This window comes from Mustela erminea, chromosome 3 (genome assembly GCF_009829155.1).
Source record: "Mustela erminea isolate mMusErm1 chromosome 3, mMusErm1.Pri, whole genome shotgun sequence".
Lineage (NCBI taxonomy): Eukaryota > Metazoa > Chordata > Mammalia > Carnivora > Mustelidae > Mustela > Mustela erminea.
Genome location: NC_045616.1, coordinates 122,911,246 through 122,933,508, shown reverse-complemented (window position 1 = coordinate 122,933,508; position 22,263 = coordinate 122,911,246). Strand labels below are relative to the sequence as shown.

Here is a 22,263-nt window from a genome sequence, read left to right as displayed (position 1 = left end):
AACTAGCAGTTGGAGATGCTCACCTGGGAGGGAGAGAGGCACCAATGACTGGCCTAGAGCTTCCTCTGTAGCACCTCCCTCTTGCAGTGGGTCATAACCACATGTTCTTGGGTTTTGGCATCTGGCAGCTCTCAGTTTGACCTCTGTTTGATCTCAGTTTGATCTGAGATCAAAATCCACTTCCAGCCAGTTGCATGACCTCTTAAGTAACTTAATATTCTGACCCTCAGTTTCCTCATCTGCAATGTGGATTAGAAAGTATGGAATAAGAGAAAAAAATCGTAGCCATTATTAAATTATTAAATAGACACCAGTTTTTACTGGTATCTATTAGAGGCAAGGATGCAAGGTGGATTCTTACATTTGACCAGCACAGTGAGTGTAGTGGGTAAGAGTGGGCTTTGCCGTCAGATGTAACTGCGTTAAAATCACATTACTGTCACTTACTAACTGGGACCTTGGGCAAGTCACCTTACATCTCTGAGTCTCATTTCCTCACCTATAAAGGGAGCATCACAATATAGCAGCTCCTTGAAAGCTGCTATTAGGGTTAAATTAAATAATGAATGTGAAGACTTTTGTGCTTCCAGAGGTATACACCCAGAAATCAGCATCTGTTGCTACTGTGTGTTTTGCAGCCTACAGGTAGTTGGCAAAGTACTTGACACTCATTACCTCACTTGACCCTCTCCAGGACTGGGAAGGAGGGGCGCATTAGGTGTGGGGGGTCGTGGGGCATCAGATACCTTTGGAGAAATGAGAACACTAATAGCTACTGACTTATCTCCAGTCACAAGGGACAGCATCAGGAGTAGAACCCACGTGTTCTGATTCCCACTATGGCTTGTGACTTCTGGAAGCTCTGGATCTGATGGTTGACAGAAACTTGAGGATCATCTCTAGACAAGAAATTGAGTTATTTAAAATTACTGTGCAGAGGTTCGCTGCAAAGGGAGGGAAAGGAAGTTAACCATTTTGCTTCCTTCACGGTGCTCTTGACCTTCCACTCCCCTGTAGTGTCCCCTTCATTCCTCACAACTCCCCCTGCCCCAACAGGCTACAAACAAGAAGAAGACAGAATGAATAAACATGTATTCAGTATCAGAGAGTGTCCAGTTAGGGGGCAGATAAAATTAAAGCAGGATGACACGGTAGGATGTGACTGGCAGGGTAAGTAGGCCTCCCTGGAAGTGAGAGGGGGCTTTTAGGCTATGACCTGAGACAAGAAAGGAATCAGGCATTCGGAGCCTGTGTTGGGGTCCCAAAAGAGAACAAGCTTGGCGGGCAAAGGGTGGAGAGCAGAGAGGGACAGATGTCCGGTGAGGAGAAAGGCGCCAGGGCCCAGAGCATTCAGGGAGGAATTTGATTTTATCTATATATGTCAAGAAAACCCACTGATGATCTTAAATGAGGTTGGAATTATATTTCATATTTATTCTTACATTTTTATTCACATCTTAAAAGGTAATTCTGGCTGTTGGGACCTTCAGTGGAGAGAATAGGTTACACTGAGGGCACAACCCCTTAACGTCCCAGCTGACCTTTTCCCATTCTGGGCCTTCATTCCCCAGCTACAAAGCGGAGGTGGGAAGGAATGGGGTTCCAAGAAATCAGCGATAAAGACCTTGCCCCTCCACCGCAAACGCAGAACACTTAACAGCTCTAGACAGAACGCTTCTGTATTTCTCCTGACACTTTTTCCTCCCTACGCTTTCAGAGTTCGGGCGGAAAACCGGTAATAAGACCTCACGGGCGCAAGCGGAGGAGGACTCGCCCTAAGAAACTGGGACTCGTGGCGGTGCTGCCCGGAGCAGCCAATCGCGAGGAGGAGAGCAGCCAGGGGGCGGTACCCCCGCGGGCTGTGCCGCGTCATTGGCTGGCGGCCGCGTCGCTCGCCGGCGGGGCCACGTGACTGCCACCTCGGAGCGGTTGTAAGGGCTGGGTCTTCCGCACCTCTCGGTCGGTAGCTCCCGGCCGCTCCGCGCGGTCCCGCCCGGGCCCCGCCTTTTTCGGGGGCCGGGCGATGGGCGGGGAAGGGGACGCGCGGGTTAAAGGGAGGCCGGTCCCGGACCGGGCTATCCCTGCCTGCGCTGGGGTGTCCGCTCAGTCTCGCCACGGCGGAGGACGTGCCGCTAGCCCTCGGTGAGCCGGGAGCCCCCAGACTGAGAGGTGAGCGGAGGGGAGGGGGCGCGAGAAGGGAGGAGGGAGAGGTGCTGGCCTGCGCGCGGTCAGAGGGTCCCTCTTGGGGGCATCTCGGCCTGTGTCGGAGGCGTGGTGGGAGGAAGCGAGGGCGTCGTGGCCAGGCCGTGGTAGGTGGGCGTGCGTTGGGGTTGCACCATCTGTAAGCTTGGGCGATCAACCCCCCCTTCTCCAACCGTGGCGATCCAGACCCTGCTTCTCAGCAACCCACCTCCTACCCCACACACATCCCGCACTTCCTACGGTGCTGTTCTTCTGCCGGAGTCCTCATCTAGCCGTCTGGAACCCAGATAACTGGGAGAAAGACCGAGGAGATTGGAGCCGCCACCACTATCCAGCCTCCCACCCTTGGACGGAAGGGGAAACTGAGGCTTGGACACGCAAGAGGACTTCATTATCTTGGTTTTTAAAACCATACACACCTGGTTAAGTACAAATCAGGAACTGTACTTCTTCGTAGACTAAGTTGAAATTCTTTCACTGGATGGATGGGGCCACTGAAGGGACACAGAGGGCCAGATCCTTGCCCGACATTATACAGCAAGTCCTTTGCAGAGCTAGGACTTGTACACAGCTCTCCCAAACTCAGAGAATATCCGGCTGGGCCCTTTCTTTGCACAGGTTGGGGACCACGTGAGTTAGAAGCATATAGAACTTAAACTTTCCGGCACCCATTCTAGTTCCTTTTTTCCATTTCCTTATAAAGAGGACCTTCCGGTTCTCTTTATAAAAAATCTGGAACTAATGTGATATCCAATATTGGATTAAGCAGAAATTCTTGTTGTTGAATGTCAAGTGAGTAAGAAATGGAGAGCCAAGCCTGTTGGAAGAAATAAGCCCATTTGTTTTCCTTTCAAGAATCTCCAAGGACAGACTAGGAGCTGTCGTGTTTTAGAACAAATGCTATGTGTCCAGGCACTGTGTTAAGTACTTGGGTTAGCTTTATACAACTTGCAAGTCAGCCCATTTTATAGGTGAGAAATTGATGCTGGCTAAAAGGAAGTTTTTCACCAGTGCCATGCAGTTGTTGAATAGTGTAGCTGGGATCTGAATAGAGATCTGACTCCAGTAGCTACCCAGTGATTCTCCTAGTGTGGCCCTCACCTCCCTGGCTCTGAGTCACCCAGGGTGCAGTCTTGGATCTCATTCCTGAATTTGCCTGAGAATCTGAATTTTAAAAGATCTCTGTATTTGAATACCATTATACTATAATATGCTGCCTCCCCGGGGGAAGATCTAGAGTTTACATATTCCGGGCTTTGGACAGGTCTAGATTAGATCTATGAGGGGTGAGCATTTTGAGCACTGACGTTACCTTTACTGAGCATAAACTGCCAAGCAGATGGTTACCAAACTGTAATTTCTTGACATGGCTTAGTTATGGTGAATGAAGGTGGAGAGAGAGGGGTCACTGCTTTTTCCTTACTCCATAGCTGTTAAGCTATCATTCATCCATTCACTCAAGAAATATTTGTTAAGCAATGGTTAGGTGCTGTACCTGGGTCAAGGCATAGGAGATACAGCTGTGAACAAAACAGAGCAAGTTTCTGCCCTCATAAGACAGTTAACCTTGAGTGAATGAATGAATGTATACAGTGCGAGATGGTGAGAAGGGCCATGGAGAAAAATAAAGCCAACTAAGGGGGATAGGACTGCAGGGCAGGGATGGGCCCGGGAAGGAGACATGGTGATGGCAGTGGTGCTATTTTAGAAATTGTGTGTGGGAAGGAACTCATTATGACAGTAGTTGGGCAGAAACCTACAAGAAGCAAGAAGCAAAGCCATGAACATAGCCCCAAGCAGCATTCCAGTTAGAGGGCCAGCAGAAGTGGATGGAGGAAGGAACCTGCTTGGCATGTTTGACTCTTGGCTGGGGTATGAATTACTCTAACCAAAGTGTAGTTACAGAGGTAAATTTTACATTGTTCCTCCTGATAGAAAAGGAAAATGAAAATGTTACCACTGCGTGGGTGTCATATGAAAGATAAAAGTAATTTTATTATTAATCCTTTACCAAACCTGCTTTAATAATGTGTATATTGCTTCAAGCAGTAAAATTAGTAAATTAGTAAAATTAGTAAGGTTCAGAAATGGGTTGAGCACTTAACCATGAACTGTTGATTTGATCTAGCTCTTAAAACTTCATAGCAAGGAAACAGATTTGGGGGTAAAGTGGTATTTTAGAAAGGGAGGGAACCCTGGAAATTGGAAAATGAGGGTTGAGAATCTGGTCCTACTAGTTGAGCAAGTGACTGGAGGAAAGGATTCATAATCCCTTCTCAGATTTATTGAGGAGGCAAATGGGAGATGTATATGAAATCTTCTGGAAAGCAGTGAATTACTGTTAAGGAACTATTTAATAGTTTGATCCTTGTTTTACATTAAGTTATTTTCCTCTTGGGTATTTTACTTTTCTGTCTTACATTGGGCTTTATACCAGAAACAATACGTCATAGCACTTGTGCTACTCGCCTAAGCTTTATGGTGGTTCTCCTTTTTGCATCACAGACAAAAGTGAACATTGTTAATTACTGGTGATGACTGGGAAATAAGACTTTTTTGTCTTCATTACATTTACTTGGAACTCCACCTTTATTTCAATAAATATAGGTATACCACTGTACACCAATGGGAGGCACTGTATCGGGTCTTGGGTTATGTAGGAATGAGGATGACTTGGTGTTTGCCTTTAAATATGCACTCTAGTTTGAAAGACATGTGACTTTAAGTGCTAAGTAGTTATATGGAATATGTCAGAGTACATAGCCAAAGAAGTTTTAACCCCTTTGTCCTCTGGCATTTGAGGTGGGCTTTAAAGGAGTAGGAAAATGACCAAGATAGTTGGAGAGAGAAGGAACAGGCATTCCAGATGAATGAACAACATGAGCGAAGACCTAGAGAACATAGGATGCTTAATATTTTCACGGACTGGTGACTAGAACCGTCGTGCTTGGAAGGAAGCAAAAGAAAGGCAGGTTCAGCTCATTTATGGAGAGAAACCTATACTAAACTTTTTAGATTATATGCTGTAGGAGGTGGGGAGCCATTGCAGATTTTTGAAGAGTGTATCCAGATGGTTTGCTCTCATGTTGTTAATGAATGCTTCTTTTGAAGAAGAGGCAGCATACGTGGTGCTTAAAAAATGTTGGTTCCGGGATGTCTGGGTAGCTCAGTTGGTTGGGAATCTGCCTTCGGCTGAGGACATGATCCTGGAGTCCTGGGATCAGAGTCCCAAGTCTGGCTCCTTGCTCGGCAGTGAGCCTGCTTCTCCTTCTGCCTGCCTTCTCCCCTGTTTGTGCTCTCTCTTTCTCTCTGAAAAATCAATAAAATCTTAAAAAACAAAAACAATGTTGTTCCCATTAAGTTTTTAAGGCTAAAATATGTCTGTAATTTTCAAGTAGTTGAATGGAAAAAACCCTGAACAGGTATGTTTGCAGAGTGCAAAAGTGCAGATGTAGCAAAACTTTAACAATGGGTGAATTGTTAAGTTGTGTAATAGGAAATGTGAATATACCAGTATTCCATGTATCATTCTTTTAACTTTTCTGAAGATTTGAAAAGTTTCAAAATAAGCAGTCCAGAGACTGAATAGGTGTGAATCAGACAGGCTTTGGTTCCAGGCACCGTACCACTGCTTACAAGCAGTGTGGGTCCTGGGATATTATTTCCAGACTACACAGACCACACCAGTTACAGTCTAGTTAGTTGAGATTTTTCCACATAAGTGAAGAGAGTCTTTTGGTGGAAGACTTGTTCACAGCAATATTACGTTAATGTTAAGACTTCTCAAGTTTTCCACAAACTTTAGATCTAGGTTATTTTATATGATTGCTACTTCTTTCCCCTTCTCTGTCTGCTTTTGGATTATTCGGTATTTTCTGTGATTCTGTTTTTATCTCCTTTGTTGGTTTATTGGCCATAACTCTTTGTGATTAATGGAATTGCATTGGGGTTTATAGTAGAAATCCTTAATTTATCACAGCCTATCTTCAGAGATAGTAAACCATTTCATGTATAGGATAAGAACTTTTTAGTACTATGCTTCCTTTCCTACTTTTGTTTAGGATAAAATAGATATTAAACATAAAATTGGGGGCGCCTGGGTGGCTCAATTGGTTAAACGACTGCCTTTGGTTCAGGTCATGATCCCAGGACCCTGGGTTTGAACCCTGCATTGGGTTCCCTGCTCCCTGCTTGTGCTCTCCCACTCTCTGTCAAATAAATAAATAAAATCTTAAAAAAAAAAACAACTGGCCATTTTAACCATTTTAAACTTACAGTTCAGTGCATCAAGTATGATTCACAATGTTGTGTAACTATCAGTAGTCATTACTTTTAAAACTTAAAAGAGACTGTAACCATTAAGAAAGAAATCATTCCCTGCAGTCCCTGGTAATCTCTAATCTATTTTCTGTCTCTGTAAATTTGCCTATTGTAGATACCTCATGTACGCAGAATCATACAGTGTTTGTCCTCTTGTGCCTGGCTTCTTTCACTTAGCAACACAGGTTCAGAGTTCATCCATGATGTAGATGAAGAGTATCAGAACTACATTCCTTTTTAGTGGCTAAACACTATTCCATTGTATGGCTTGTGCCACAATGTTTATCCATTTATCTGTGGGTGGATACTTTGGTTGTTTCCACCTTTGGGCTGCTGTGAATAATGCTATTATAAATGGGGGCATACAAATATTTCAGTCCCTGTTTTTAATTGCTTTGGGGGGTGCTTATATCCCTAGGAGTGGAATTGTTGGGTCATGTAGTAATTCTCTTTACCTGTTTGAGAAATTACCAGACTGTTTCCCACAGGGGTTGTACCATTTTATATTCCCACCAGCAGTGTATCAATTACCTTTCAGAAAAACAGAACTCAGATTTTAGAAGGCAAAGGTAATTCTTTTTGGACTTTTTTTGGTTAAAATAACTTTTTAAAAATAGAAATCAGTCTGTCCATAACAAAATATTTATTAAATGCCTTCCGTGTGACAGATTTTATGCTAAGTATTGTGAGAGTTTGCAAAAAGTATAAAACATCTCCTTGAACAATTTATAATGTAGTTGAGAAGGTAAAGCATATATTCAGCTCATTCATTGAACATCTAAATAATGGAAATTCAGAGAAAAATGAGATACTATTTATGTGTTAATGACCAACATACTCCTCCTCTCATTTATTTTTCCAGTTAACGCTTCCCTCTTGGGCTTGACACCGCATTTCTTTCTTTTCTTTTCTTTCTTTCTTTTTTTTTTTTTTTAAGATTTTATTTATTTGACAGACAGAGATCACAAGTAGGCAGACAGGCAGGCAGAGGTAGGGAGGAAGGGAAACAGGCTCCCTGCTGAGCAGAGAGCCCAGTGTGGGGCTCAATCCCAGGACCCTGGGATCATGACCTGAACAAAAGGCAGAGGCTTTAACCCACTGAGCCACCCAGGCACCCAACACCCCATTTCTAAGTGCTCACTGGACATCCTCATTTGAACATCTAAGGGAAATGTCAAACCCGTGAAACCTAAAGTCAAACTTTTTGTTTTCTCCTTTCTTTCCACTTCCTCCTCCATGCTCCTAGACATCATTCTTCCTTTTGTGTGTGGTCCACCTCACGATTTGTGTTAGACTTGTCCTTCTCCGTTATTGTCTCTTGTCTAGTTGTACCACCGAAATGTCAAGCCTCTTGCACCCCTGCCCCGCCCTAGAGTTCATGCCTTTGTCAGCCATAGCGCATAGGATGAAGTCCAGGCTTTTTGGGATCAAATGAGAAACTAACCTTTCAGTCTCGTCTTAATCTCCTGCAGCTTCACCCCAGGAATCTGGCATTCTGGGTGATGTTTTCCTGGGCCTTGGATTATCCTGGGACCTTTCACTGGCCTCAGTTTCCTTTCCTTTCTTATTTGCAACTTCTTCACATTGGCCTGCGCCCTATGCTGCACTCTCTGAATATGCCAGACCTCTGTTGATGGCACTTAGACTGTGATAGCTCATCGTTTATCATTGTCTTAACCCTCTGATTGTGTGGAGAAACTGGGGTTCTTATTCATTTTAGCAAGAACTTACTGATCCTTCTGTGCTGAGTTGTTTTTGTTACTGGAAATACTGTATGTGTGAGAAAGACTGTAATAGTTTCTTTAGTTTATAAATACATAGTATAATAGTGCTATGAAGAAATAAAGCCAGGTAAGGGTTTAGAGAAGGATGGGGTGGAGATTATTTTATTTGGAATGATCAAGGAAGGTCTCTCTAAGGAGATAATACTCCGTTGAGATCTGAAGGATGAGAAAAACCCTGCAAAGATCTAGGGATGATTATTCCAGGCAAAGAGAACTTGAGCAAGTGCAAAGACCCTGGAAAAAGAGTCAAGTTGGCATGTTCTAGAAACAGCAAGAAGGGCAGTAGGAAATGAAGGTAGAGAGGTAGGCAGGGCTCAGATTTCATAGGCAATTAGAGTAACCCAGATAAGATGGTGGAGGGGAGTGAAAAGTGGTTAAATTCCAGGTACTTTGGGCAGTGGGGAGAAGATGGATAGCTATCTGAGATGGAGCAGACAGGACTTGTTGATGGATCATATATAGGATTGGTGGGGTAGGGAAAAGAAAGATTGACCCCTTGGTTTGGGGTCTAGGTTCTGATGCATTGTGTCTATCACAGTAATTAGCTTATAGTAGGTGCTTAGTAAATATTTATGATGTAATGAAGACCAGGACTCCCATAGAAAAGTCAACCTCTAGGAGCTCCCATAGAAAAGTCAACCAATCCAGCATTGGAAGGCTTGTTGACACTAATGAACATTTGTAGAATAAGCAAAGGTTGCAAACCCACAGAACAAAGATGGGTCTGAATTTTCATCTGATGGGGAACAGTCTTTCCTTTTGCTTCAGGAGGCCTGCCCTCTCACAGCATTAGCTTCTCAGTCTAGGTCCTGGAACAGTTTGCCTAGGCTCCAGCCATTTTGGCTGCAGGTACCTGTGAATAGGTTGGAGACGGGTATGGAGCTATGGTCTTCCCTGGATTTGTCTGGCAACAGTGGGTTGGAGGATGGGATGGCACTGTGTAAATGGAGACTCTACCTTAGTTGTACCTGTTTATGGTTTAGTTTTTTCTAAACAACCTTAAGTTCTTTCTTTATTCATAAAAGACAAAAAAGCTAAAATATTAATTGCTTAGTAGGAAAAGAAATATTAGCATAACAGAAGATGTAATAAGATAACATAATTATTTACCAAATGAGTGATATTTTAAATTCTTCTCAGAAACCTTCAGGGACTCTGTACAGCCTGCAGATCAAAGTCTGCCTTTTTTAAGCTGGCATACAGAATCCTCCAGAATCTCTCCCAGGTACCTTCGCAGCTTCCTCTTTAACCAATTTCCCATGTGCGTCTGGTGCTTGAAACATTCTAATTTCTGATTCTTTTCTGCCAATCTCAGAACGATCTTTGAGTTTTCTTCTCCCTCATACATTTTCCAAGTCCTCTTTTACTCTTTCAACTCCGACCCAGACTTTAGAGCCCAGGTGAGACATGAGACAGGTTCTTTGCTTGAAGCCTTTCTAAACGCTTCCAGCTCCTGGAGATTTCTCCCCTGTGCAGATGCTTTGATCGTGGTGGTCGGCGGCTTCGGTTTTATGTGGCAGTGAGTGTGGCATGTACAGACAGGTCGAGCAAAGCATGACTATGGAGCCATTTTGTTTCAGAGGCTGACTTTACCGCTCTCCTCTGAACATAATTGCCATCTGAAAGGGCATTTCAGTTTCACGAATTGCACAACTGGTATATAAGCACTGTTAGTTAAAATCCTATGCTGTAATTACCAAAAGTAGACATAGTTTTGCTTATATCCAAATCTTCAAAAGGAAGTTTGCTGACCACTGTTGGGCATATACAGAAGAGGTGTAACCTCTCTTCTAGTCCATTGCTCTAACCTCTCGGTAATTCACACGGATATTGTGCCAGAGCTGCTGGTACCCATCTGGATCAGACCACCTTCTAGGTGGTCACAGCTGTGTGTGTGCTGTTGAAGAAGGAAGTTCAGAAATGTCTTTCCTTTTTGTGTTGCCTGAGCTACTACTGTTATTTAATGTATGCATATGTAAATGTATTTTTCAAATTTTTTTTTTTTTAAGGTTTTATTTATTTATCAGAGAGAGAGAGGGGAGAGAGCGAGCACGGGCAGACAGAATGGCAGGCAGAGGCAGAGGCAGAGGGAGAAGCAGGCTCCCCGCCGAGCAAGGAGCCTGATGTGGGACTCGATCCCAGGACGCTGGGATCATGACCTGAGCCGAAGGCAGCTGCTTAACCAACTGAGCCACCCAGGCGTCCCTCAAATGGTTTTTTAAAAAAGATTTTTATTTATTTACTTGACAGAGAGGGAAGGATCACAAGTAGAGCAGCAGGCAGAGAGAGAGGCGGGGAGGCAGGCTCCCTGCTGAACAGAAAGCCCAATGTGGGGCTCGATCCCAGGACCCTGAGATCATGACCTGAACTGAAGGCAGAGGCTTAACCCATTGAGCCACCCAGGTGACCCTCAAATGGTTTTTTTCCCCACTTTGGATTCCTGCAAAGTAATGTGGAAAGCTTGAATGTTTTCCTCTTGAACCTTTCCTCTTCTCACTCTCAGTGATCAGTGTTATTAGAGGGAGAAACTAGCCTAGATGTTACAGTAGAATCATGTTTTGTTAAACTTAATGGAATGTATAGTTTGTATTTCAACCTCCTTAAAATGGATGTCTGGCTATAAGCTCTATTCCAAGGATAAACACTGTCATTTCTTAATGTTCACAGCAATTGATGAATACTATAATTGAAAGCAGTAATTGTCTTGGGGAAGTGAGAGGATTTTTGTGCAAAAAGGGGTATTTGAAAAATATGTTCCTGAGTAGACATTCCCACTTGAAAATAAATATTGCTTTGCATCCTCCTTTTTTCTGTATTTGAGTTATTTGCTTAGCCAATGTTGTAGTTCCTATTTTAGAAAGCCTATACCTGGACATTTTGGAGGATAGAAAGACTACTTAGAGTGGAGCTTGTTCCCAAGGAGCTTAGTTTGTATGAAAGTCATACCTACAATTTAGTTTAAGGCAATTTTTAATGTAGTTTTATGTTGCTTTGGGTTTTAAAAATAGTGTGAAAGGGAAAAAATATGTAGTGTTGAGAATTTTAGGAGGTGAGTAGGACAGATGATGGAGACTATAGATGGCTTTTAGATTCAGACTGATGGCTCTTATCAGTTCCACTTCTAGGACTGTTTGTGAATGAATACTTAAATTTTTGAGAGCTAGAGATGAAAAGGACCGTGGCCAAGATTATAGTGAATGGAGAGTAGGGTACAAGTTTGTAGTTACCAGTGCTAGGGAGCAGGTAGGTGAAAGTGGGATGTGTAGGGTAGCTGAATTCTAACCTGTTTGGAAGTATCTGAGGTTAGAGAAAGCTAATTAGATAGGTGGTAGGAATAGCACCATGCTCAAAAAGAGCTATGCTTAGAGTCCTAAAATCTAGATTTTGTTACCCGGCTCAGTCATTTACAAGCTAAATAAATTACTACATTAGGCAAGTCCTTTCACTTTTATAATCTACCTATATTTAAAGTGGATCTCTTGGGGTGCCTGGGTGGCTCAGTTGGTGAAGTGACTGACTCATGATTTTGGCTCAAGTCGCGATGTCAGGGTCATGATATCTAGCCCTGTGTCAGGCTCTATGCCTTTCGTGGAACCTGCTTAAGATTCTCTCTCTCCCTCTGGCTCTCCCTCGCCCTTCCCCTCATGCTCTCTCAAAAATAAGTAAGTAAGCAAGTAAATAAATAAATATTGGGCTTCTTATAGATAGCATATAGTTGGATTTTATTTATTAAATTTAACCTAAAACTCACTACCTTTTAACTGACATGTTTAGACTTTTCACAGTTGTAATTATTTTTGTTTGTTTTAAATTCTACCATCTTGCAAGCTGTTCCCATTGTGTTCCACCTACTTTTGGTTCTTTTTTTCCTCTTTCTTTGCTTTCTTTCGGATTGAAAAATTTTTATGATCCTGTTTTCTCTCTACAGTTGTCGTATTATTTGTATTTTTAAAAAATTAGTGGTTACTCTTGGGTTTACAATATACATCTATTATCAGAGCCTGCCTTCAAATAATAATTTATCACTTCATATCTAGTTTAAGACCTTACAATTCCCAATTCCTCCACCCATTTTTTGTGCTATTTTTATATAGTTTATACAATTTTACATTTATATATTTTATTTTGCATATGCAAAATGCATTCCTGTTGTTACTTAGAGGTTTATCTTTTAGAGCAATTAAAGATATTATAAATTTTAAAATGGATTTTATTTTATTTTCATGTGTTCTGTTCCTGGACTTTATTTCTTTCATTTCTTTGTTGTGTATTGTGTGGACCTATTTCTGTCTGATATATGTAAATACGGTAGCACTGGTCTACTGGAAGTTCTCTTAGTATTTGTCTGAGAAAGTTTTTATTTCTCCATCTCTTAAAAGATATTCTCTCTGGTTATAGAATTGTTGACAGCTGTTTTTCTGTGATAAAGGCATTACCCCGTTATCTTCTGATGTTTCAAATGAGAAATCAGTTATAATTTTTGTCTTTGTTCCTGTGCATTTTAATTTGGCTGTCTCAGATGTTATCTTTGTCTTCAGGATTTTATCTTTGCTTTTAGCAGCTTGAGTATGATATGTGTAGGTGTGGGATTTTGTTTTATTTTTGTTTCTAAATTTGTTGTTTTTGGTATTCTCTGAGATTCTTGGATCTATAGTTTGGTGTCTGTCTTTAATTTTGGAAAATTCTTGGCTACTGTGTCTTCAGATATTTTTTTCTGCTCATTCTTTGTCCTCTCCTTTTGGGATTCCAATTATACATAAGTTAGATTGCTTAATATGTCCCATAGCTCTTGGATATTCTCTTACATTATTATTATTTTTTTTTAATTCTGTTTTTTTCCTTTCTTTTTCAGTTTGGGTAATTTCTTTTGACTGGTCCTTGATTTCATGGATTCTTTCTTTGACTCTGTCAAATATGTTGATGACCCTGTCAAAGGCATTCATTCTTCATGCATTAACTGTGTTTTTCACTTTTAGTATTTCAGTTCAATTCTTTTTTACAGTTTCCATCACTCTGTTGCATTTTCTAGTATTAATTTTTATCTTTTTCCTTCCCAGATAGCAGCCATGTCAGGCAAGATTAAGATTTTGTTGGTTTTTTCTTATGCCTCTTTTGCGTATCTTAGGTTTGGAAAAGCCTTTTGACCCAGGAATCACCAAGAGCTGTTCCAAAATAGAAGGACATAAGAAAAGTACTCAAACTAGGTTGGCCTGAGTAGGAAGTAAGAAGAGAGTTATAGACGGGTTGCATTGAGGAATGAAGAGCTGCTGTGTGTATCCATAAATCTGATTGACTTGCTCAGGGTAAGTGGTCATCTAAATCTGTTCTTTTCTTCTTTATAACTTAATAAGATCATAAAGTAACTATTATTTCACTCTCGTTAAATGGGATGACCAGCTATAGCCCCTTCATCCAAACAAAATTAATGTGTGTTATTTTTACAGTAAAGGGTGTTTTTTTCTGTCAATTCCAAAACAGGAAATTTTCTGAGTCTTCCATCTAATATATTTTAATCTCTGTTTGGCCACAGTCATAAAGTTGTATATTCATTTGTCCTTTGATTCATTCAAATATGTTGTAAGTCTCCTGTCTCAGAGTTGTACATTTGTTGGTAATTACAGCGGTTGAACAAGATATCCTTTCCTCCAGGAACTGGAGAGACTCTTACTTAACTAACACAAAAGTGTGATTAGTACTATTATGAAGCTGCAAAATGCTATGGGATACAGAGAGTATAGTGATTCACTTGGGCTAGGGGACTGGTCAGTGCTTTGTATAAGAGGTAGTATTTTAACTGGGTATAAAAATGATTAGAACCTTGATGGTCAGAGAGGTTGCTCGCCATTCAAGCTAAGCAAACAGCTAACACAAAGACATTCACTTGTGAAGTATCTGGTAAGCAGTTTATGGTCTATTACAAGAAAAGGACCATCTTAGTTTCAGGGACTTGCAGGTAGCAGTGAAGGTTTGAGACTAGATCCTGTTTTGTGGTATACCAGGGAGTGAAAAACTTGGAACGAAGACAGTGATAGTGGGAGGGGACAGGCCATCCTGATACCTTTTCTGGAGGGGAAAACTGCAAGGGGAGCCAGGCAGAGATGGAGAGGAATTCTTGATAGTTTATACTTTGGGAAGTCCTATACCTAATGACTTATTTGCTTTGACTTGGCTGGTTTTGTTCTTGTTTTCCCTGACCAAGACATACGAGGCTCAAGTAAAGAAAGTGAATCTGATACTTGCCCCCAAACTGAACTTCCTCTTCACTCTCACAAAAGACAAATAGAACTGTTAAAATGTGTGAGAACTGAGAATTACTTAATCCATTAATTCTGGTGTTTTCTTCAAGGTAGAAGGCTGAAGCGTCTATCTCCAGAAATGTCTTTGGAAAGGAAAGAGCAAAATGATCTGTCACCCAAGAATTCAGTTGAAGAAAACCAGCAAAACCTTTCTCTATCTGATATGCATCTGGAGCTCGAAAGGGGCTCAGGTACTGCCTTGAAGCAATTTGAAGCAAGTGATCAAAGCACACCTTACCATAGGATCCACATGGAGCCTCAAGAGAAGTCAACTACTGACTTCAAGCAATTCGTCATTAAAAAACTGCACAAGAGTTGCCAGTGTAGTTCAACCAGAGCCAAAAATATGATTTTGGGTTTCCTTCCTGTTTTGCAGTGGCTCCCAAAATATGATCTGAAGAAAAACATTTTAGGGGATGTGATGTCTGGCTTGATCGTGGGCATCCTATTAGTGCCCCAGTCCATTGCTTACTCCCTGTTGGCTGGCCAAGAACCTATCTATGGGCTGTATACCTCTTTTTTTGCCAGCATCATTTATTTCTTATTGGGTACCTCCCGTCACATCTCTGTGGGCATTTTTGGAATATTGTGCCTTATGATAGGTGAGGTAGTTGACCGAGAACTACTCAAAGCCGGCTATGACACTGCTGAGGGCATGCCTTCTCATTTCGGGATGGTTTCAAATGGGAGCGAGCTGTTAAACCAGACATTGGACTGGATGTGTGACAGAAGCTGCTACGCGATCGCGATCGGCAGCACGGTGACCTTCCTGGCTGGAGTTTACCAGGTAAGAAACCGTGGCATGAGTCGTTCTTTCTAGCAAAAGCAGTCCCTGTACTTGAAATCTCAGATCTCTCAGGGGTCTCAGAGAGTGTAATAATTAAAGCTGTCATTCACTGAATGCTCAGGACATGTGAGGGATAGAGCCCAAATTCAAGCCCAGTTTTGACTCCGCCGGTAAGATAAGGCTGCTTCTCTTCTCTCAACCTTAGGCTGCCTCTTAACCAAGGAATTTCAGTCAGCCAGATTGTCATTATCTGGTTGTAAAAACATTGACCAGCTAGGAACCTCAGATCACTCAGGACAACTCCGTCATTTTACATGTTGAAAAACGCTGGGTTTGCTTGTGATGATGTGTGGTTGCTTATCAGCAGAGTCAGCATGAACAAACCAGGAGGAGGGTAACAGGCTACAGGTTGGCAAAGGGAGGAGGGCAAGTGGTTTCAAATTGTAGATGCCCCACCTTTAGATTTGTTGCTCTGGTGAGTGATTCTCACCAAAGATGGCAATTTTCTTGGACTTCTGGGGAACAATTGAGAACCACCATTTCGTATTATTAGCCAGAAGAAAGGATTAGAAAATTAGATTCTCTTCAGGTCTCCCATAGAATCTGCTAAGCGACCATTATCATCCTGCCCCTGTCTTTTGGCCTCCAGGCATCAATGCCAGCATTAAACCTCTTCTCCGTTATAGGCATTTGGTTCCAGTGTGGACTGGGGGAGGGAGAGTAGCTCCTTTCATGTGGTATTTGGTGAAGAGGAGAGGCAGAAGCGGGTGACGGGCAGAAGAGTGGGGGGCTCTGCGGGGTCTGTTGCTTTTTTATTATTATGTCTCACCAGTGAGAATAGGCTCAGTAGAATTCTGAGGAATCGTTGGGAAGAGGAAAAAATAAAGAAATGAAAAAGTTTTGTCTTTGAGGATGCAGATTTGGTATGGGAGGCAGTTTGGCACCAGCACATACACACTGAATGAGAAGAGTTTCTCAGAGAAGAGTAAAACTTCACTTTTATAGTACTGATTTGTAATTTACTGAAAACACATGGGTTTTTTAATTAGGAGAATTTTTCCAGGTTGAGTTTTTATAATTTCCTGTGGATCCTTAAGAATTTTTTCTTTTCCAAAGAGGTCTGAACTTTATTCATGCTTAAGACACATTGAAGAAGAAGGTAGTAATCTTCAGTTCTTGTCTCATGCGGGCTGAGTAACAGTGTGACTTTGGGCTAGTTTCTTAGCCCTCTGCGTGTCAGTAGAACGAGAGGACTGATGTACAGTTGAAGTTTTTCCTACCTCTGACATTTTGTGATGTTGCAGGTACATCTCCATGCAAAGCAATGCCAGGGTATTTATTTAGAGGGTTTAGAGCTCTTTTCCACTTACATTTAACACTTATATATCCTTCCTTCCAGGTAGCGATGGGCTTCTTCCAAGTGGGCTTTGTTTCTGTCTACCTCTCAGACGCCTTGCTGAGTGGATTTGTCACTGGTGCCTCCTTCACTATTCTTACGTCTCAGGCCAAGTATCTCCTTGGGCTCAGCCTTCCTCGGAGCAGTGGTGTGGGCTCGCTCATCACCACTTGGATACAAATCTTCAGAAACATCCATAAGACCAATCTCTGTGATCTCATCACCAGCCTTTTGTGCCTTTTGGTTCTCTTGCCAACCAAAGAACTCAATGAGCACTTCAAGTCCAAGCTTAAGGCACCAGTTCCAACTGAACTCATTGTCGTTGTGGCAGCCACATTAGCCTCTCATTTTGGAAAACTAAATGAGAAATACAATACCAGTATTGCTGGGTCTATTCCCACAGGGTTCATGCCACCAAAAGCACCCGACTGGAACCTAATTCCTAGTTTGGCTGTAGATGCAATAGCTATTTCAATCATTGGTTTTGCTATCACTGTATCACTTTCTGAGATGTTTGCCAAGAAACATGGCTACACGGTCAAAGCCAATCAGGAGATGTATGCCATTGGCTTTTGCAATATCATCCCTTCCTTCTTCCACTGCTTTACTACTAGCGCAGCTCTTGCAAAGACCTTGGTTAAAGAATCAACAGGCTGCCAAACTCAGCTTTCTGGTGTGGTGACAGCCTTGGTTCTTCTCTTGGTCCTCCTGGTAATAGCTCCTTTATTCTATTCCCTTCAGAAAAGTGTCCTTGGTGTAATCACCATTGTAAATCTCCGGGGAGCCCTGCTTAAATTTAAGGATCTGCCCAAGATGTGGAAGGTTAGCAGAATGGATACAGTTATCTGGTTTGTTACCATGCTGTCCTCTGCACTGATAAGTACTGAAATAGGCCTGCTTACTGGGGTTTGTTTTTCTATGTTTTGTGTCATTCTCCGCACTCAGAAGCCAAAGACTTCATTGCTCGGTTTGGTGGAAGAGTCTGAAATCTTTGAATCCATGTCTGCTTACAAGAATCTTCAGACTAGGCCAGGCATCAAGATATTCCGTTTTGTAGCCCCTCTCTACTACATAAACAAAGAATGTTTTAAATCCGCTTTATACAAAAAGACTCTCAACCCAGTCTTAGTAAAGGCCGCTCGGAAGAAAGCCGCAAAGAAAAAGATCATGAAGGAGACAGTGATTCTCAGTGGAATACAGGACGAAGTTTCCATGCAACTTTCCCTTGATCCCTTGGACCTTCATACCATAGTGATTGACTGTAGCGCAATACAGTTTTTAGATACAGCAGGGATCCATACACTGAAAGAAGTTCGTAGAGATTATGAAGCTATTGGCATCCAGGTTCTATTGGCTCAATGCAATTCCTCTGTGAGGGATTCCCTGGCCTGTGGAGAGTATTTCAAAGAGGAAGAAGAAAATCTCCTCTTTTATAGTGTGTATGAAGCAATGGCCTTTGCAGAATATCAGAATCAGAAAGGAGTATGTATTTCCAATGGTCTGAGCCTTTCCAGTGATTGAGAATGTAGATGGAAAGAAGAATGATGTCTAGCCAATAGGTTAAGGTTTGAAGGATGTAACATTTTGTAGTTCCACAGTGGAAACTGTTGCACTTGAAATTTTAACCTGGGGCACTTGGGTGGTTCTGTCTGTTAAGCGTCTGCCTTCGGCTCAGGTCATTATCCCAGGGTCCTGGACAGTTAAGCATCTGCCTTTGGCTCAGGTCATGATCCCAGGGTCCTGGCATTGAGCCCCACAATGGGCTCCCTGCTCAGTGGGGAGCCTGCTTCTCCCTCTCCCTCTCTGTGTGCACCCTCGCGTGCGTGTGTGCGCTCTCTCTCTCAAATAAATAAATATTTTTTAAAAAAGAAAGTTTCACCTGTTTGTTAGACATTATTCCTTTGATGCTGATGGCTTCTGTAGATAGACATATGTGGCGAAGTTTATGGTTGGGCAGAATCACAAAGAAGTAAATAATGTGGTTTCAGGCTTCCTTGCAGATATGAGGTATTCTTGGAATTACATAAATATTGAACTGTAAACTAGCCCTCAAACTCAATTACCATGCTATTGTAGAAGATAAGCGTCTGGACTCTTCCTTCAGCATCAGGAGGTAAAGCTGACATTGACGTGGGAAGCGCTGGCACCCACTTGATGTGACTCTTTGGAGAGGGAGTAGAAGGGGGGACAAGGAAACAGTGTTGTGCCTGCCCTGATACCAGCAGGTCAGGAGACTTCTGGGGCAAAGGGTTTATTCTTACTTGTACTTCTCTCTTCCCAGTCTTGGCTCCCTGGACATCAGTAGCATCTCTGGCTTGGTGTAGGAGAGCACCATTTCTTAAGGCAGGGAACCACAGGCACAGTCTTATTAGGGGTTTGGGGGCTGGGCAGGCTTGTGAAATCCTACCAGCTGGCCTCATGTTACTTAGAGCATTCTTCATGATACATTGGATGTTTTTAATCTTGCCTGTTTATTTAGGGTAAGTACGCAAGTGAAGAGCTCTTAATCAGCCAGAATAATAGGAATCCTCCCTGTCTTTTCTGTGATCTCAGTATTTCCCCGTTTCTTAGTATTTCTCCATCATTAAGCTCTTTGGTAGCTTTCATTCACTTAGTGTTTCTCATGGAACCTAACAGTGCTGTGGATTACCAGCGACAAGCTTGCCAGGTAAGAGGCAGAACGCTGACTCCACAATTCTAGACAGCCATTTTAAATGAGCCTGAGGCCACTGTTAAGGATGGATTGAAAAAAGGAATGATTGATGGTTTCCTTTAAGATTTGTTTACTTAGCAGTGAATTTTTTTCCCCTTCCCATGGCATTTTAGCAAGGGTCCCTGGGGATTGACAGGCTTCTTCAAATAGAAGGTAACTATTCATCTTTACTCTTGCAGGAATATTTTATTGTAACCAATGGAAAGGAGTGCATGGAAGGGATAAGATGCTTCCAAAAGAACATCAATAATTAATTGGTAGATGTTTTACTGAAAACAAAGCTAATGCTTACTGCCATGCACCTTATTGATGTACAATAAATATGGACGACAGTGGCAGCTTTTAACTCTCTGGGTTACCTAAAACTATTATGCAGGAGGATTTAGAAACATAATATTCATACATCCCATCTTCTTTGTATATTATTTATGACAGCTGGCCACAGGTTATGGCCACAGGAATAGTTCCTTTTTAAAAGCAAGAATGTCCGACATTAAAATCTTATCATTCTGTATGTGGACCTTGATAGGCAAAAAAAAAAAAAAAAACCCAGGTTTTCCAAAGTTAGGACTAGGAGACTAATTTATGTGAGCTTGAAACATTTAGCCACACTAACACAAGCAAAATAATAATTACAGAAATGCAAATCATTTTTAACCTACTACATTCTAAACAACTTAAATATTTATGAGAAGCAAACCCTATGTGTAGGGCATCTGTTGGAGTGGGACACCTTTAAACATATTTAGCTTCTTTGTTGGCTCCAAAAACTCCCAGGTGTTGCTATTCTATTGGTAGAACTCTGCCCATCTGTTTACATGGAAAATGCCTTTCTATTATTAAAACAAAGCTATTTCTCAAAAAAAAAAAAAAAGGCAGATTTCTGTCTTGGAAGTGATTGACTTCATGGTTAAATATACTAAGTACTAAATTTTGACATCCTTTTAGAACTGAAGTCTAGAATTTCAGAAATATTAACTGCTATTTGTTATTTGTGGGTTTTTCCAACCTTTTGTTGGGTTTTAGCCACTACTTGCCCTTTCTATCCAGTTTTAGGAATAGTAATAGTGAAATCACAGTGTCTTGGTTAGATGTTTGTTTTTAATCCCTCTTAACTACCCTGCCAAACCAGGTTTGAATCCAGACCATTACAGATGTCTAATGCCATGTGAGAGAGAGTAAATGAGTACATGTTCAAGATAACCCTATAATTTAGCAAACACTAGCACAGCAAAAAAAAAAAAAAAGTGTCCAAACAATCTGGAAAATGCCTTGGAATGGAGGAACAGGATCTGACTTTGACCTGACTTCTCTGTCCATATGAGGATACAAACAATTCTGGAAGTTCATGCGATTAGCAGATTCTTTTTTTTTTTTTTTTAAAAGATTTTTATTTTATTTATTTGACAGAGAGAAAGCACAAGTAGGCAGAGAGAGAAAGAGATAGAGAGGAAAGCAGGCTCTCTGCTCAGCAGAGAGCCCGATGCGGGACTCGATCCCAGGACCCTGAGATCATGACCTGAGCCGAAGGCAGCGGCTTAACCCACTCAGCCACCCAGGTGCCCCGATTAGCAGATTCTTGAATTATGTTCTGGTTTGTTCCTCTTCGACCCAAGGAAGCAAACAAGAATCTACTTTTGGCATCCACTTGTAAACACATTTAAGATTTCACTAGAATTTATCTCACTTCTCTGCTTGGGTTGAGGCCCTTCTAAACTGACATACTTTTGATTGCTAGTATTTAAAGGAATCAAATCTGAAACCAAAATCTAACTCACCATCAAAACCATTATTTCCATTTTTTTTTTCTTGCCCGAGGCTTGGACTTTAGTTAATAGCTGATACTGTACACACTTTATGGATACAAAAATATCTTGCTTACCCTAAACTTTAGAGTCTAAAGGAAGCATTTTCTCATTGCTTATTAACAAATGTATAAAATTCCAAATATCTTCAAGTGGTTATTTAATTGAAATGTAGTGTCTACGTTCTTGATGGTTAAAACTCTGAGAGCCAGAAGGGTGGGGTATGCCAGGGCACAGAAAGAGAAAGGATAACATTCAAGAGGAGTGAAAGGAATACACCATTGAAAAAGCCTCTGACCAAATGGGGGAGAAACAAGAGGGACCCACTTGAGTAGGATCCAATCCCCAGAGCCTCACACAGCAGTAGGGAGAGGAAGAATAGGAGCCACACCTTAATTTGACAGCAGAGTCAGAATTGGGTTCTGTTTCTAGAAAGGGAGGGCAGATTCACCAAAGCTGAAGGAGCTGAAGAGCATGTGGTACCCCAGGGCTGGGGCAAAGTTGCAACTGACCTACTCTGGAGCATAGACTGAGGGACTGTAGCCTACGATGGTGGTAAAAGTAACAAATGTCTAGTTGACAAAAATTTTTTTTTTGAGTGGGACCAAAGGAAAAGAAATCTGAATAGTTCAACTTAGCTTTTGAACAATTGTAGTCATTGAGGGGTGCCTGGGTGGCTCAGTGGGTTAAATAAAGCCTCTGCCTTCCGCAGGTCCTGATCCTACTCAGCAAGGAGCCTGCTTCCCTTCCTCTCTCTGCCTGCTGCTCTGCCTACCTATGATCTCTGTCTGCCAAATAAATAAATAAAATCTTAAAAAAAAAAATAGTAGTCATCGAAACCCAAATTTGGGTAAATTTCCAGTATGATAAATGGTGATCTTTAAACACGTATCAAGATGTTAGATGAGTTCATTAGACTACTTTAATGCTAATGAATATGTTTCAACGAACAGTTACTCT

The 22,263-nt window shown here is 41.8% G+C and overlaps 1 protein-coding gene across 4 annotated transcripts; it reads left to right on the top strand.

Moving 5' to 3' along the window:
• Nucleotides 1-1,907: 1,907 nt before the first annotated feature.
• On the top strand, nucleotides 1,908-18,487 carry SLC26A2 (solute carrier family 26 member 2). 4 transcript variants are annotated; one of them, XM_032337343.1, is made up of 4 exons: nucleotides 1,908-2,169; nucleotides 13,432-13,609; nucleotides 14,657-15,389; nucleotides 16,789-18,487. In XM_032337343.1, the coding sequence occupies exons 3-4, from the start codon at nucleotides 14,682-14,684 to the stop codon at nucleotides 18,304-18,306; spliced, it is 2,226 nt and encodes a 741-aa protein (XP_032193234.1). In that variant the 5' UTR covers nucleotides 1,908-2,169; nucleotides 13,432-13,609; nucleotides 14,657-14,681; the 3' UTR covers nucleotides 18,307-18,487. The 4 variants fall into 4 exon arrangements, with proteins under 4 accessions (XP_032193234.1, XP_032193235.1, XP_032193237.1 ...); XM_032337344.1 differs by having other exon boundaries at nucleotides 14,653-15,389; XM_032337346.1 differs by lacking the exon at nucleotides 13,432-13,609.
• The last annotated feature ends 3,776 nt before the right edge of the window (nucleotides 18,488-22,263 follow it).

Bases quoted from the DNA above. Each gene is read 5' to 3' on its own strand.
- SLC26A2 (XM_032337346.1), top strand. From the start codon at position 14,682: ATGTCTTTGGAAAGGAAAGAGCAAAATGATCTGTCACCCAAGAATTCA. The intron at 15,390-16,788 runs GTAAGAAACCGT...CCTTCCTTCCAG, and splicing joins TCCTGGCTGGAGTTTACCAG to GTAGCGATGGGCTTCTTCCA.